At 41.9% G+C, this 17056-nt stretch overlaps 1 protein-coding gene across 1 annotated transcript; it reads right to left on the bottom strand.

The window, feature by feature from the left end:
* Window positions 1-1231: 1231 nt before the first annotated feature.
* LOC137533430 (amyloid-beta precursor protein-like) lies at window positions 1232-17049 on the bottom strand. Its single transcript, XM_068254822.1, has 6 exons — window positions 17040-17049; window positions 13574-13672; window positions 8087-8206; window positions 3776-3838; window positions 3492-3668; window positions 1232-2599 (listed from the first exon to the last, which is right to left on the bottom strand). The coding sequence occupies exons 1-6, from the start codon at window positions 17047-17049 to the stop codon at window positions 2574-2576; spliced, it is 495 nt and encodes a 164-aa protein (XP_068110923.1). The 3' UTR covers window positions 1232-2573.
* Between the last annotated feature and the right edge of the window lie 7 nt (window positions 17050-17056).

Below are 17056 nucleotides of genomic sequence, written 5' to 3'. Positions count from 1 at the left end.
ATCTTTTCCCCATAGGAGAGATTTCACTTCCTGTCCCTCGGACCTCCATGCATAACAGTGCTACCCTGTTGGCCTGAGAGGACAGGAAGTGAGGAAGAGCAATAAATATCTGATAGTAGTTCCACCAATCTTCCCCGCTGTGCAACATGTTCTGCAACAAGGGGTTTATGTGTTTCTGTCTCTATCAAAGAGATCTATCCAGACATAGCAGAGAAAATTCAAAAAAAGGTTTTAACCCCTTTCCACCTTATCAAAAAATATCCAGAAGTTGAGAGTTTTGGGAGAACTATCAATGAATACAGGAAGTATACATGTGTGCTTGCTTGTATCATATACAGTATAAATCAGCAGCAAATGAGGTGAGTATGTGTGTATAGGAAGTAAACATCCAGGTTTAACTACAGAAAACGGCAAGAAATCTTTAAAAGCATTTATAATAATCTGCAACGCTATCACAAGCAATATGCTTGGCTGGAGGTTACAGTAGCACCATTATTACAGTCCCTGATTTTTTTTAATTTTTTTTAAACCATGGTCAAAGAGGATTTTGTTCATGGCAAGCTTATAAAAGTATATACTATATACAGGGGCTTCTCAATATACAACGCCCCACTAAGAAAAGAGCAAGATGCATTTGTGTCTACAGAGACGAGTGGATGGGGAAGCACAATTATCGTGGGGTCTGCGCAGTGTCAGTTGAGAAGTCACCGGCGAGTGGGGATGGTCAGTGAGATGCAAATAATGCCTGGTTGATGTAGGATTATGCAAATTCAGCATGCAAATATATGCAGCTTGAAATGGACCAATCAATTTAACCCATTAGCAGCCAATTTATTTAGAGGCTTGCAAGTGCTCCAGGCCAATTTATTTTAGCACATTTTGTATTTACATTTCCTTTACTTCTAATTAGTATTGCTGCAATGTGTATTAATGGCCACTTGTCACTAGGGGGCAGTGTGAGACAAAAACAGAGGATTTCTGCTTTCAGTTTCTATATTCTCTCCTAGTATAGAGAGAGCAAAGCATTCCAAGAATTTACAGCACAAGTTCTGCCGACAGAAGGTAAAAGCAGTGCACTTCTCTTAAACGAGATAACTCTATTGAAGGTGCTAATCGGTTAAACCTTAGTGGGACTTGATTGGTCCATTTCGTAAATTTGCATACAGATTTGACATCCTACATCAATTGGGAATTATTTGCATCTCATTGGCCATCCCTACTGGGGGGGGGGGGGGGGGGGGGGCAAAAAGGATTGGCTATCACTAGATACATAGACAACCAAACAGCAAGGTGGTCATTTTTAAAGACAAAGGGGTAACTTGAGTGCAAAGGTAGTAAGTCAGCAAATTTAAACAAATGCACTACTGCATTTGCCCACCAGAGGGAGAACCAATAAGACTGGAAGCTAATTTTAAAGTGGAGCTGATATCTAATGTGTGATCATCACTAATGGCCTCCTCACAAACATTAAATAAGTAAATGTTTCCCCCTAATATTTTTTTTTCGTTATTTCTCCATCTCCTATCACCCTCTAAAGTAATTAGCCTCTCCACCCTCATCTATCTACCCCTGCGGCTCTCCTGGTTTTAAGATCGCAAGAGCTCCTGTGAGCAACTCACAGGAGCTAACTCTTTGCGTTTTTAAGATGGTGGCAGCCTGAATATGATACTTATAAGTAATTTTCAAAAGTGGGTGAAGTTTAGTTAGGTAGTACTACTGAATGATGTACTCTGCATTTATAATGCTGCTGGTGCAATATGGTATTGGTCCAATTCTGCAATCTTTCTGCCACTCCCTGAAAATCCCCCCCCCCCCCCCCATCCAAAGTTGTCTGCAGGGTCACATGCTTATACAGCATGGCAGGAAATTACCTGCTTTGCTAATGGCATAGCTCCCAACTGTCCCTCTTTTGAAGGGACAGTCCCTCTTTGGTAACCCAATCCCTCATTTGTCCCTCTTTCAGGACTGTGATGTAAAGATCTATGTAAATAAATGTATTTTTCTACTGAAAAATGTGTTCACTTCACTTTAATCTTTAGTCCCATGCTTTAAATTGATATATTTCTTATTTTCAAATGATAATATGAAGTAAAATGAACCTGAACAGAAAGGACCAGTGGTGTTTGAATTATAAAACAACATATTTTTCTTATGAACTCTTTATGGTATGCGTGACTAGGGGTGTGCTGGGGCGTGGCTATGTGTTTTGGGGGTGTGGCTAGGGGTGTGACTTGTGTCCCTCGTTCCTATCTCAAAAAGTTGGGAGGTATGGCTAACGGTAAACTCTGTAATACCACTTGATAAAAACTTCACTTTTTGTAGAAGAATAGTATAAAATATAGCACCAGTTTTCTGCTACTGGAAGATTCTATGCTCCGTGCAATACCAGTTACAGCCTCCATAATTATATTAACATTTAAAAAAATACAAAAATATTTCCCAGATGTAACAGCACAGGAGCACAGTTCTGTTCAGACCCTGTAAGTAGCGAGTATCGTATCTTTTTGCAAATATAGCAAATCTTACAAAAATATTACAATATACATATTTGTTTCCTAGAGCTCTTGGTCTTCTTAAGTTCCATCTTGCTGTGGTTTAGCTGGAAAAGAAAAGAAAACCATTTCAATATTAGCCCAACATACAATCTTTGGTTAATAAGATTGGATTAAATGGAAGCTACTTAGACATTAGGAATGATCAATGAGATGCAAATTGCTCCGAAATTATGCAAATGTTTATGCAAATGTATGCAGTTTGAAAATGGACCAATCAATTTAAACCCAGGTTTAAAATGATTGGTCTATTTTCAAGCTGCACACATTGGCATAAATATTTGCATAAACTCTGAATAATTTGCGTATGTGTGATCATCCCAATTAGACATATGCATAGCACCACCACCCCACATGACGACCCCTGCCGCATGACGTACTCCCTGCTGGACAGGAAGTACGTCATTGGGATTCCCGAGTTTTCCCGTCATATTTCTGTCATTCTGTGCATTCACACCGGCAGTGACAACATATTTAAAATTTCTGCATCGCCCATTGATTTACTTTACTTCAGCCGCTTGCTAGCTCTGCACATGTCAGTGCATTATTCTCCCCAAACAGCCAACCCTCAAAGCTTGAGTTTTTTGAATATCTCATTCAGAGAGACAAAACTACATCTGCAGTTCAAGCTAGTGATGCTTGCCAACAGCAAAGATATAAAGTACACACAAGGTTAACAGATGTAGGAAGAGGGATTACCTCCCTACCCTCATGATTAACTAATCCAACATCCTGGTCCGACAACACTCCATTAGAAAAAAAGATACTCAGGGGGAGATCTACAGCAGTGCTTAGGAACACCTAGAAAAGCTATTCTTATCCCAGTTTAAAAAACATGTTAATAGATAGTTATCCTTTAAATTTTTTAAACAACCAAACTTTACAGACGTCACATGTGTTTTTTCACAATATATGGAGCATTTTCCGCTTGAAACAAACCTTCTGCATTTTTCTGTACACAGTGTTGCTCGCATTGCTCTTTTTCATCAAATCGGTTGAGGTTTCCACCACAACCGCCGTACAAAAATGGCCGACAATCTCTCACCAAATGGTTATAATACCATTTTAATGTGTATTGTTCGCATATCCCCTCTTCCCTGGGAAAGCTGCATATATCTACAAATAAAACGAGAGATAACAGCATATTATTCATAAAAAAATAGCATTAAAACAACTACAACATAAATTGATCATTATACACAGCAACGTCACTATATACCAACCTTGTGCTGCTAAATCTCTCTTTTTCCGCATACTCTCCTCTGGTGTTGTTGGTATAGTTGTGCCTATAGCGAAATATAAACACGTTTAGAGGGAGGGACATTCGCGATAAGACCAGAGGAAACGGATGAAGAATGAGAAAAACACAACAAGGAGAAAACAAAAATACAATAAAGAGGAGAAAAGAGTGAAAAACTAAAAAAGGATGGAGAGAGCAAAGGGACAGCGAGAGAGAGAGAGAGACCTGGGCCCATATTCAGTTACAGTATCTATTCTCCTGACTTCTTTCCAAGAGATACATTTTTATCTTATCCACAAAATAACTTTTCAGCACCTGTCAACTGAAAAAGTACTAAGAAGCAAGTAAACAAGTAATACCAAGCTTATTTAAAGGGAACCCGAGGTGAGAGGGATATGGAGTCTGACATATGTACTTCCTTTTAAACAATACCAGTTGCCTGGCAGTCCTCCTGATTCTGTGCCTCTAATACTTTTATCCATAGACCGTGAACAAGCATGCAGCAGATCAGGTATTCTGACTCCGCTGGCATTAAGGGTTTAGCCGTATGCTGGTTCCAGGGTTTTGACTCAAGGCACTGCTTATGCCAGAAGATCCACAGGCTGCCAGGCAACTGGCATTGTTTACAAGGAAAAATATATGGCAGCCTCCATATCCCTCGTTCCCTTTAAAGTGTACAAGAAGGGAAAACAATGACCCCAAATGGGTACTTAACTTGATAGAGGGAATCCAGAAGCTTTCTCCATCTCCTTTGCCTCCAGGGATCCAGCGATGGGACCCCCAGAGCCTAGTCGAGTGGTGCACACAGCCACAATCCCGTCTGTGAACGAGCGCGACCACACTGCGTGGGATCGCCATGTGCTTGCGCAGTAGCACGGGTTTGCTCAGGTTAGGCTTTTTCCGGCAAGCCCGAGCGACTCAATGCTACTGTGTAGGCACAAGGCAGCCTGCACAGTGCGGACACACTCGTTCACGAACGGCAGTGCGGTCGCTAACTTCTGAGGGTCCCAGCGCTGGATCGGTGGTCAGGAGGAGGCTATGTGAGGATCTATAGCCTTCCTACTACCAAAGTAAGTATCTATATTTTTGTCTTAACAGGTTTGTTCTAAGTATTTTCTTTTTTTCTGGGGGATTAAATTGCATTTTATAGACAAAAGGCCCATATGCAATTAACTTTTTTTCCTGAGTTTTCTCCTCTCCAAGGTGATATTTGCACACTAGTCAGTAAAGTGCCCTTTAAATCACCAGCAAGCAATACAATACTCAAAATGATTTTTAAGGTACTTTTTCACCTACTTTTTGGTACGTTCAAATTCAATTGCAAGGTGCTGAAGAGTTTCTTTAAAAAAGTTGAAAAATGATCGGCTTGGAGAAATCTCAGGAGAAAAAGTTATGTTCATATTGGCCGAAATTTGCAACCAACTCCGGTGAGAAAACTCATGAGAAGAATTAATTAAATTAGGGCCCTAGGCCCATATGCAATTCACTTTATCTCCTGCGTTTTCTCTAAGATGATATTTTCACACCTCCTCATAAAATGCCTTTCAATCCACCAGCAAGCAAGAAAATACTCAAAATAAATTTGGCAGCACTTTTTCATCTTCTTTTAGGTTATTTTTTTCAATTGGAAAATGCTTTAAAGTTGTTTTAAAGAGAATATGAAAATTATCTCCTAGGAGATAACTCAGGAGAAAAAGTTAATTGCATATACAGTAGGCCATGGTCCCCAGAGTTTAAGGCCCATATGCAATATTTTTTTTTCTCCTGTGTTCTCCCCTAGGTGATATTTTTTCATCTTCTATTTAGAATAACTTTTCAGCACTTTCCAATTAAAAAAAAGTACCAAAAATGAGGTGGAAAAGTACTTTCAAAACTATTTTAAGTATTTTCTTGCTTGCAGGTGATTTAAAAGGCATTTTATTTACAGTATTGACAAGTTTGAAAATAGGAGTCAATTCAGAAGAAAAATGTAATTGCATATGGGCCAAACAACGTTTAAAATAATTTTCAGAACTTCGCAATTGAAAAAGCATCAAATAGAAGGTGAAAAAGTACTATCAAAATTATTCTGAGTATTCCCATACTTGCTGGTGGTTTAACCAGTTGCTGACCGCTCCATACCGATTGGCGTAAACGGCTTTTTATGGGGCTTGCAGGAAATCGCGCGCGCATCTCCGCTTGGAAGGCGGAGCTCTGCTGTGTGACACGGCTGTCCCCCTGGGACACAAGAGAGCAATCGGCTCTCATAGGCTGAAGCCTATGAGAGCCGATCACCGTCATTGGCTGACTGGGGGGAGGGAGGGAGTTAGGGGGGAAAAAAATAGGTAAATTTATTTGTAAAAAATAACAAAAATATTTATAAAAAAACACTGGGGGAGCGATCAGATCCCACCAACAGAGAGCTCTGTTGGGGGGGGGAAAAAAGGGTGGGGGAAATCACTTGTGTGCTGTGTTGCTCAGCCCTGCAGCGAGGCCTTAAAGCTGCAGTGGCCAATTTACAGAAAAATGGTCTGGTCTTAAGGGGGTTTAACACTGCGGTCCTCAAGTGGTTAAGGGACATTTAATTGGCAAGCGCCCGTATGCAATTAATTTTTTCTCCTGGGTTTCTTCCTAGGAGATAATTTTCATATTCTCTTTAAAATAAAAGTATTTTACAATTGAAAGAGAACCCAAAACATGATGAAAAAGTACTATCAAATTATTTTGAGTTTTTTTCTTACTTGCTGGTGGTTTGAATAGCTTTTTATGTCAAGTAGTGAAAATATCACCTTGGAGAAAAGTCAGGAAAGTCAGGAGAAAAAGTGTTAATTGCATATGGGCCAGGGAGTAGAAAGAAGCAGAAAAGTAGTGAAAAAAAAGAAGAGATTAAGATATTAAGAGTTTTCTCCTAGGTGATATGTTCACAACCAGGGCCGGCCTTAGCAGTGGCGTAGCTAAGGAGCTGTGGGCCCCGATGCAAGTTTTACAATGGGGCCCCCCAAGCACTCTATACATAGCAATTGATACGGTGCACCAAAACCTGCCAATGGCAACTACAGTGTTAGAGGTGCAAGCAAGGGATGGGGAACAGTTTATTAACGATTACCACTATTCAAAGTATCTATAGAAGTGATTATTATGAGCACAGGACCAATAGAGAGCTAATACTGTAGTTGAGGGAGGGCCCTTCGGGGCCCCTCTGGCCCAAGGGCCCCGATGCGGTCGCTACCGCTGCACCCCCTATTGCTACGCCCCTGGGCCTTAGGTTTCACAGAGCCCTGAGCGAAACCTGATTTTTGTGCCCCCCTTCATCCTCTTCACGCATGCGCGCGCACACACACAGGCCCATATGCAATTCATCTTTTCTCCTAAGTCAGTGGTTCCCAACTTTTTTGACGTCATGACACATCACGCAAAATGCTCAGATCTCTGTGACACGTCACATATGTATAATAGGAAAAATACTATTAATAACCACAAATAAATGGAAAGAGTGCAGCATCCTGAATATACTTAAAAATGAAGGCTAGAACCTTTCAGTATTATTAATAAAAACAGTCAGTGGGACAGTTAGCCGCCCCCCCACCCCCATTTAGAATGATAGCACAGCACCGACAATTTGCCCCACGCGTTATAGCTGTAGTGCACCCCCCCAAAAAAAATGCCCCCCGATCTCACGTGTAGGTGCCCTCAATATAGGTTGCCAAGCATAGGTGCCCCCAGTATAGGAAGTCAGTTGAAGGTCTCCATCATTCCCATAGGGAGCCAGGCGTAGGAGCCTTCAGTATAGGTAGCCATGTGTTGGTGCCCTTAGTAAAGGTAGCCAGCTATAGGTGCCCCCAGTATAGGAAATCAGGTGTAGGTGCCCTCAGTATAGGTAACCAGCTATTAGGCGCCCCCTTGGAAGCCGGCGCCCTGAGCGACCGCTCTGGTCGCACAGGTCAAAGGCTGGCTATGTTCACAACTTGTAAATAAAATACCTTTTACACCACCAACAAGAAAACAAATAATCAAAATAATTTTGACAGTACTTTTTCAACTAATTTTTGGTACTTTTTCCATTGCAAAATCCTAAATGCTGAAAAGTTATTGTAAAGAGAAGATGAAAAATGATCACCTGGGAGAAAACTTAAGAGAAAATTAATTACTTATGGGCCTCGGAGAGGAAAATTACATTAAAGTGGGATGAAAGGAAAGGAGAAAGAAAAGGGAGCAGACAGACAACAGGACGTATTGTTACAACTATTACAGATAGAGAGATAGATAGATAGATAGATAGATAGATAGATAGATAGATAGATAGATAGACTCTGACCATCTGCCAGTATGGTGCTCTCTGTCCCATCTTCTTCCATCTCATCCTTGTAGTCATCCACTGTGTATATGTGCTCATAATCTGGGTCATTGGTGTTCACCACTACCTTCAGGTTACGCCCTGGATGTGATAATGAGAAGAGATGATATGAACTGTTCAGCGAATTCTGAACCTTAGAGGTCACATGAAGCTTAAAGAGCAAAGCCAAAGACTGGCACCACCAAGCAAAAAATAAGAAAACAAGAATTCAACATTGAAAGCCAACATCGAGCAAAGTTTAGAACAAATAAAGAAACCAACAGCTTTACGGTCTTCCCTTGGGTCTCAAGACTCAGCCCATACCACTAGGACATGAACTGTACAGTAACTTATGAATAAAGTCCAGAAGTTATTCATTAATCACCCCATTCAACCTAAAATCTGTGAGCAGACCAGCAAAACCAGTGAGCAAACCAGAAACAGCAATGATAGGGTGAATAATATCCTTCAATGGGCAAATCCTGAGCAGGACCTCCACAGTTCAGCCGAACTCCAGGCAAATGTACTAGTTTACCTCTTGAATGTGGAGGAACTCTGTATGTATGTTTTAGCCATGTTTCTGTCAGCATTTGGGGGCCTGCTAAGAACCTCAAGTAAAGTCTCACGCCACCACATGGATGTTTGTGGAGATGAGAATAGTATGATGGTGTTATTTTATGACTCCCTCCACCAAAGCATCTTGAAAGGCACGTTCAGCACCACCATCACAAACAATTGTAAAATGTAAAATGCATATGTACAAAATGTACATTTGTTCCTTAGTTAAACGCAATATAAATATATATATTTTTTCCTATGTCGCTGTCACTTACAAAACATTATAAAATATGACAGATCTGACAGGTTTGGAATAGTCCATCTCCTCATAGGGGATTCTCAGGGTTTTCTTTATTTTTAAAAGCACATGAACGGTTGTTCAGAGGTTGCACGGTAAACAGAGGTGCGAACATATAGAGAGAGTTGACCTAGGCAGAAGTGATTCACAAACATTGTAGGCAAAGGTAAACCACAAACATTGTACACAGACATGACCATAAAAACACTGTAGACAAACATGACCCACAAACACTTTGGACAAACATGACCCTCAAACATTAAAAGCAGACATGACCAACAAAAATTGTAGACAGAGGTGATCTACAAAAATTGTAGACTGGTGATCTACAAATACTGTAGATAGGCTTGACCTACAAATACTGTGGATGAGGCGGCCATAATTACTGCCCACCACTGCACATTTTTTTGCTGCAGTGGGCACCATCACTGTAAACTAAGCTTATAGATTTGTAAAAGATGGAAAAGGGCAAACAGATGTTATATATATTGCAGAAGCAGTAAAAACAACACAGACTAATGAGATAGCAAAAGCACACAATGATAAATTTACATCACGCTTCCGAAACAAAGCAGCAATGAAAGTTTGGACCTCTGATAACAGCAGGTAACAGCAGACAAAACAAACAGACAATGGATGTTGGGTAAAGTAAAATGACGTTATAGAGATTTAAAGGGTCATGTCACTCCAAACTGGTGCTTTAGTTGGGATGTTGTTGGACTTCGTCACTCAGGCACTGTTACCTTTACTGTGGAAGGTCATTCTCCCACTGTAGTTGGAGGAGTCTGAACGCTCCTCTAACTGTCTTTCATTAAAGTCATATTAATGACATTTTCAGCAAGGAGGGGAGGCTCCGTGTTCATCTCCGGACAGATCAGATCTTGCTGCAGAACTTTCAAATCATAAAAACCAACTTTAAGGATGTCTTAAAAGTTTTGGAGAAACTGACCCTTTAACAAGCAACGAGGTTAGTAGGCACTTATAACTCTAAATGATAAGTAAATTTAAACTGAAGAAAAGCAAAGCAAATATAAGGCTCAATTTACTAAGGTTCTCATAGCTGGAGACACCTGGAGAACATGAACCAACCTGCGAACTTGGCCTAGATTTACAGAATATTGAAGTTGATGCATGAACTTGCTCTAATATTGCCATGCACAGACATCGCACGCCAATATTACCCTTACTACTGGCACTGTGTACTGCGAGTCGTGTAATTAGCGCAACCCATAGTACTCAACTAGCGTGATGATTGCTATGGTAATGTGCATTACTATTAGTAGGGCGCGTTACCTTAGCAACACTTGCACTAGTCGAGTACCGTGGGTTGCGCTAAAAGCACAACTCAAGGTACACAGTGCCAATAGTAAGGATAATATTGGCGTGCATGGCAATATTACTGCAAGTTAGTGCATCAAACCCACTGATTTGGTAACGGTTTGTAATGGCTGCCTGGGTCACATCACCTTAGTAAAGTCTGCTAAAAGCTTGGTGAATTTGTGGCTCTCTGACTCCAGTTGTGTTTGCACAATTATAGCAAAGACATCATAAATGTAACTTTGTGGGAGCAGTTCCTGCAGCCACAGGAGGCGTGGAGCCTTTTTCTCATATGGGGCCATCCTTTCCAAAGCAGGTGCTGATGCCACATTTGTCATGAGTGGGGAGATTCATGGTGGCCGCACTCTTATCGAGGAGGAGTCAGTGTGACTGCACTGTTATGGGGAGGAGTTAGTGTGGCTGCCCTATTATGGGGAGGGGTCAGTGTGGCTGCACTGTTATGGGGAGGAGTCCGTGTGGCTGTACTGTTATCGGGAGGAGTCAGTGTGGCTGCACTGTAATGGGGAGGAGTCAGTGTGGCTGCACTGTTATGGGGGGAGTCAGTGTGGCTGCACTGTTATGGGGGACGCTTCAGTGTGGCTGCACTGTTATGGGGAGGAGTCAGTGTAGCTGCACTGTTATGGGCAGGAGTCAGTGTGGCTGCACTGTTATGGGCAGGAGTCAGTGTGGCTGCACTGTTATGGGGAGGAGTCAGAGTGGCTGCACTGTTATGGGGAGGAGTCCGTGTGGCTGCATGGTTATCGGGAGGAGTCAGTGTGGCTGCACTGTTATGGGGAGGAGTCAGTGTGGCTGCACTGTTATGGGGAGGAGTCTGTGTGGCTGCACTGTTATGGGCAGGAGTCAGTGTGGCTGCACTGTTATGGGCAGGAGTCTGTGTGGCTGCATGGTTATCGGGAGGAGTCAGTGTGGCTGCACTGTTATGGGGAGGAGTCAGTGTGGCTGCACTGTTATGGGGAGGGGTCAGTGTGGCTACACTGTTATGGGCAGGAGTCAGTGTGGCTGCACTGTTATGGGGAGGAGTCCGTGTGGCTGCATGGTTATCGGGAGGAGTCAGTGTGGCTGCACTGTTATGGGGAGGAGTCAGTGTGGCTGCACTGTTATGGGCAGGAGTCAGTGTGGCTGCACTGTTATGGGGAGGAGTCTGTGTGGCTACACTGTTATGGGGAGGAGTCAGTGTGGTTGCACTGTTATGGGTCAGGGGGCCATGCATGGTGGCCACACTTGTTATATGACACCTAGCAGATCAGTCTCCTGGAGAGCGAGAGTGAATGTGGGGAGGCTCCATAACTTGTAGTTATACCCCAGAAAGACTTTATTACTTTTATAATCAATCCAAGCAGGGCTGCAGGATCACTTATGTCTCCCAAGGATCTCGAACCTCCTGTGAGAACCTTAATAAATCAAGCACATAGTGGGATGCACATAGGAAAGAAGAAATAGGATGAGGGCAGTAGGCACAAAGATGTTGAACTTCTCTACTTTGGTGGTAAAAAATAAAATGAAACTTGATTATTTTTGGAATTCCATCCAATCCAAATCAGGAATGATGGAGGCCTATCTGAACACCTAGGATGCTTATAAAATCAACTCTATTTCACAATTGGAATGACATCCTCTAGGAAATGCTCTAGCTTCCATACATGGCACATGTCCCGATACATGTGGGACGCCAATGGACTATAGGAGACATCAGGTAGCATCTTAAAGTGACATACTGTACACCTACATACAGTATCTGCTATTTATCATATTTGATCTAGATGGTCAAGCTGTGCCAAGTTATATATATTGTAGGATACATTTTGTTGTGTTACACAATGACAATAAAGTGAATTGAATTGAATTGTACCGGATGAACGGGTTTTACCTCTGATGAAGCTGTGAAACGTGGATTAGGCTGGAACGTTTTCTTTTAAATATGCACCCCAGGATTTTAGAAAATTGATTTTTAATGAATAAACTGACTTAGGAATCTTATCCTTGATGAAAGGTATTCCTTTAGTGCTATGGTGCCACCACAACAACTGATGATTCCTGAACATGTAGCTTATGGAATTGTGGACACCAGGGTTACAACAAAAAACCAAAGCTGATCCTCTTGGAAGATATTGTTGCAAATTAGTTGTGGACCATTTAAAGGCCAACTACATCCAGTTATGAATGGTTGAAAGCAAACTGAACTCCATGCTGACGTCCTATATTTTTTTGATAGACTCCAGTGGTGAAACATCCTCCGAAGCATTTATGACATACATGTCAAACTATGGCCCACAGGCCAAATTGCCCAGCAGAACCATAAAATGTATCCTCAAATGGTTTCCTCACTTTGCATTATGTTTGGCCAACTCTAGACCACCAGGGAAGCTATACTGGGGGTGAAGGCCTAGATCACCATGGAAGCCATAAGGGGGAAGGAGGAGGCAAGCACTAGACACCAGGGATCTATTTAGGGATGTGAGGGGAACCACCAGACACCAGGGGACTGTATAGGGCAGTGAAGGGACCACTAGACACCAGGGAACTGTATTAGGGAGGGAGGGGGGCATTAGATGCCACGGAACTGTATAGGGGAGGGGCACACCAGGGAAATGTATAGAGAAAGGGGGACCAATAGATACCAGGGAACTGTAAAGGGTAGTGGGGAGGCGTTAGACACCACAGATCTGTACAGGGGAGGGAGGCCATTAGACACCAGGTGACTTTATAAGGAAGAGAGTTGGCCAGTAGACATTGAGGTTGGCCCACGATTTGGTACCAGTGTCCAATTTCGGCCCACTTGTATTTGAGTTTGACAACCCTGATTTACAGCTACCCGTAAACTCTTGTAAGGACTGCAAAATCAAGTCTTGATGTCACTCTTTTTGATGGACTTTTCATTAGGGTAGGGTAAACAAAAAAAAACAAACATTCATAATGCTATCGAGTGTCACCATAGCTTTGGAGGAAGCACCAGAGGCACCAGTTATTGTGTAGAAAGTTTTCCACTGGATTATCCAACAGATTCGGGAACCCTGAAATACCCACAAAAGCTGGAGAAGATGGGTTTTGATCCTGAATCTGTGAAAGCCGGTTGCCAGCCCTCTCTTTGAAGCTTAATTCCCATATCCCAGCTGAGCATGGAGGATTGCAAAGCAGTGCAGAAAGAGAAGCAGACACCCAACTGCAATTTGTAAGTTTAGCTGATTTTAAAAGTGGAAGAGAATTTGTTGTGGACAGAAGCTGCACTCAGATCTTCTGCTGCTGTAGGCTATGCTTTAGGAGGACATCTGACTCACCCTCATCTTCATCAATGTGAGAGAACTTAAGGGCTGGGACTGGGACAAGACGTGAACTAGACGGGCGCGATGGGGGAGATGGGTAGTCGGAAAAAACACCTGAGAGGTTTAAGGACACAACAACAGATTCAGACAAGGTCAGAAGAATTCAAGAATTGTTGTAAGACATAATCTATCTCCATCTGGCCAGATGTCAACTGCTTTTTCAATCAAAATAATGCATCATGATAAAGTATCTGAGCTAAGAGCTCAATCAACCAATCAAGATTCTTCTGTTCATAGTTGTATATAAGTTTATGCCACTGGCATGTGAACTGGAGAAGCTGCTTAAAGGTACCCAGTAAGGGATCAAAGTATATCAAAATAATAATAGTATATTCTGAAAGAGAAATGTTTCGTACATTGTATACAATTTTCCTCTTACTAAGCCAGTTGAAAATTCGATAGTGCCGGCTTCTGCTCCTCTCCCCTTCTCCCACCCGCCATCCTTAGAATGATACGTGCAGCCACAGCACACATTTAAGAAAGCCAACTCACCCTATCACAATCTCCAGCAGCGATCTCCATGGTAATGGGGGGCGGGGGGTTGGAGGGAAAGAGCGAGTGAGCATTCGAGAGGGATGCGGCCCAACCCTTACAAAATGTACTTAACTACCCCTGCTCTGGAGTCTGGACTAAACAGATGCTGCCCACTACTGAGGTAACTTTAGCAGCTGTGCTATCCAGTCGGGAGTACAATGTTGTCAACTCAGAATTTTGATTGGTTGATGTGGACCACTGGCCAATGAGAAAGGTTCATAATATAAAGCAGTCAATAGAAGAAGAGATGATTCAGATAAGATTATGTTTCACTGGAATTCTTTCTCCTCTAGTACAGCCACAAGACATTACATGCTTATCACATGCTATATGAAGGTTATCACATGCTATATGGAGGTCAGTAACTGGCCAGCTCAGTCACATAAACATCATTAGTGAAAATAAAATGCCTGGCTGCAACTATGGAATGCATGACATCATAAACAAGAGGTGATTTAATGTGCTTTACTGAAACCGTGTTCACTTACAATATTTGACAACGTGCTGAATGTTTCGTAGTTTTTCTTTAATTTCTCAGCATCCAATTCAATATTTAAAGTGAACACAAGATTCAAATTGCATATTGTAAATCACGCTCAGTAAGACAATATATAACAGTGTTAGTGCTGAATTACAATTGAATCATTGTAAGATTGCATCAGATGCTATTAAATGCCTTGGCATGATGCTCACCAGCATATGCAACTGCTCCAACTCATTAAAGAGTACACAACATCAGATACTTACCTAAAGAGAGGGAAGCCTATTGAGGCTTTCCTCAGTGGTCTGCTGTCCCCCGTCGCTGAGTGTGCCCCCCCAAAGATTAGCGACAATACATTTGTCGCCAATCCTATTGCGCGGGAAGAGGGGCTGCGTGGCTCCTCTCCCGCATTCATGGCCGCGCAAAAGACGACTGAGCCCACCCGCGCATATGCAGTAGCACAGAGACCGTGGCTGCTTAGTACTGCGCATGTGCGGGTAAGCTCGAGCTTATAATGTACGACCATGATTGCGGTAGTGGAGCCGTGCAGCCACGACGGGGAGGAGGTTCACTTTCAGCATCAGGAGCACTGTGGACAATTGAGGGAAACCTCAAAAGGACCCTAAAGATGGCCACACACGATACAATAAAAGGATTCGATTTTACGGTAATTAGATAAAAACGATTGGATCTCCCGAAGAAATCGAAAGCTTTTTTTTTTCATTCGACTGAAAAATCCGATCGGATTTCCCATTTTCTACGATTTTTATCGATCCGGAATGCCAGATATTTTTCTTCAATCTTTCTAAAGATTGTATGGTGTGTGTTAGATTGCCAATTTATTAATATACACACCCTAGCAATTTTGTCAGAGTATCCAATCATTTTTATCATAATTGGGGAAAAATTTAACATAGGTGTGTGGTACATTGGTCATATTTTTGAAATGTTACAATCATTCAGAAAAATTGATTGCAATTCTTACATTGAACAGATATTTAAAAAAATTGTATGGTGTGTGTGGCCATCTTAAGGCTTCGCTCACTGCAGGGTAAATATTCATTTTGAACCCGAGCTTCGACTTGGGTCCGCTTTAATGCTGCCAATGCCCTAATTCAGGGCCATGCAGAGTATCCTTAGGTGGGGGGAGGTCATATTTCAAAAAGTCTCTACCTGGCAGCCCCGTCTCCGCTGTTATGTGATGTCATGGAGACGCGGCACTACCAGAAAGTTGTTCCTTCCTTCACCTTGTTGGCTCCGTGACTGTCCCTGTATGTGCTGGCAGAGGGAAGGGGGCCAGCACCCAGCTGTGAGTTACTTACTGCCGTGCAACAGACTGTCTGTTGCAGTACTATAAGGAGAAAGTCCAGGGGGAAGGGGCCAGGGTTAGTGGGTCACACAAAAACTTTATGTTTGTTGGGTGCTTAAAATGTTCCATATAAATAGGATGAGAATGGATAAGGCAAGATGATCTTTTACAAATGCTTTGTGAATCAACCTTTATGTTTGGAAGCTGCACACATGACTTATGAGGATATTCAGTATGCTTACTGAATCCATGTTAAAAAAAAAAAATAAAAAAAAAAAATATATATATATATTCAAACAGTATCTCCCAGCCTTGAAAGTCAAGGCAGCCAGGGCCGGTGCTTCCATAGGGTCAAACTGGGCAGTTGCCTAATGCCTTAAAGCAAACCTGAATCGAAAATAAACTTAGGAGATAATGAATTGTTTGTATGTATAGATCATTAGTAGCAAAGAAAAGCGTCTGATATTGTTTTCCAGTACAGGAAGTGTTAAAACAAATTCAGTTATCTATGTAAAAGGCCAACTAGGGTCGAATACAGTCCTGTTTTCTGGAGCACTTACACAGCCAAGAAACAGCGACAGACAGCTGGAGATAAGGTTCTACTGCAGGAAAGTTCAAAGGGTCATTGTTTTTGCTTTGTTTTATAGCTTAAAAGACAGAGTGTTGTTTTAAAACTGCAACTGTAACAGTCTGAAAGCTAAATAACTGAAAATAAAGAGTGAGACTCTTTTCTTTGCTACTAATGTTCTATTCATTATCCGTACTACACATTACAATTCATTATCTCATACTTTTTTTTTTACTTCAGGTTTGCTTTTGGCCTATTTCACAGTGCGACGTTAAAGTCGCATGTTAGAAAACGTTTTAACGTGGGCAAACGCACAGCAAAATTAAGTCTGTGCAACATTCACAGTGCACACTATACTATAATGTGTTGTGTGTAACGTGTAGCATTATTAGAAAGTGCTGTATGCTGTGCGTTATATACGTTATTAGCTGCGTTGGACTGTTTGCACATGCTCAGTAATGACTTGGAAGCATACTTTTCATTGCCTGTATGCTCTACTGCATGTGACGATAACAGGGCATAGAGTTACGTTGTAACATTTTTGGG

Source organism: Hyperolius riggenbachi, chromosome 9, assembly GCF_040937935.1.
Source record: "Hyperolius riggenbachi isolate aHypRig1 chromosome 9, aHypRig1.pri, whole genome shotgun sequence".
NCBI classification, from domain to species: domain Eukaryota; kingdom Metazoa; phylum Chordata; class Amphibia; order Anura; family Hyperoliidae; genus Hyperolius; species Hyperolius riggenbachi.
Note: the sequence above shows the minus strand (reverse complement) of the source record. Positions and strands in the feature narration are given on the sequence as shown.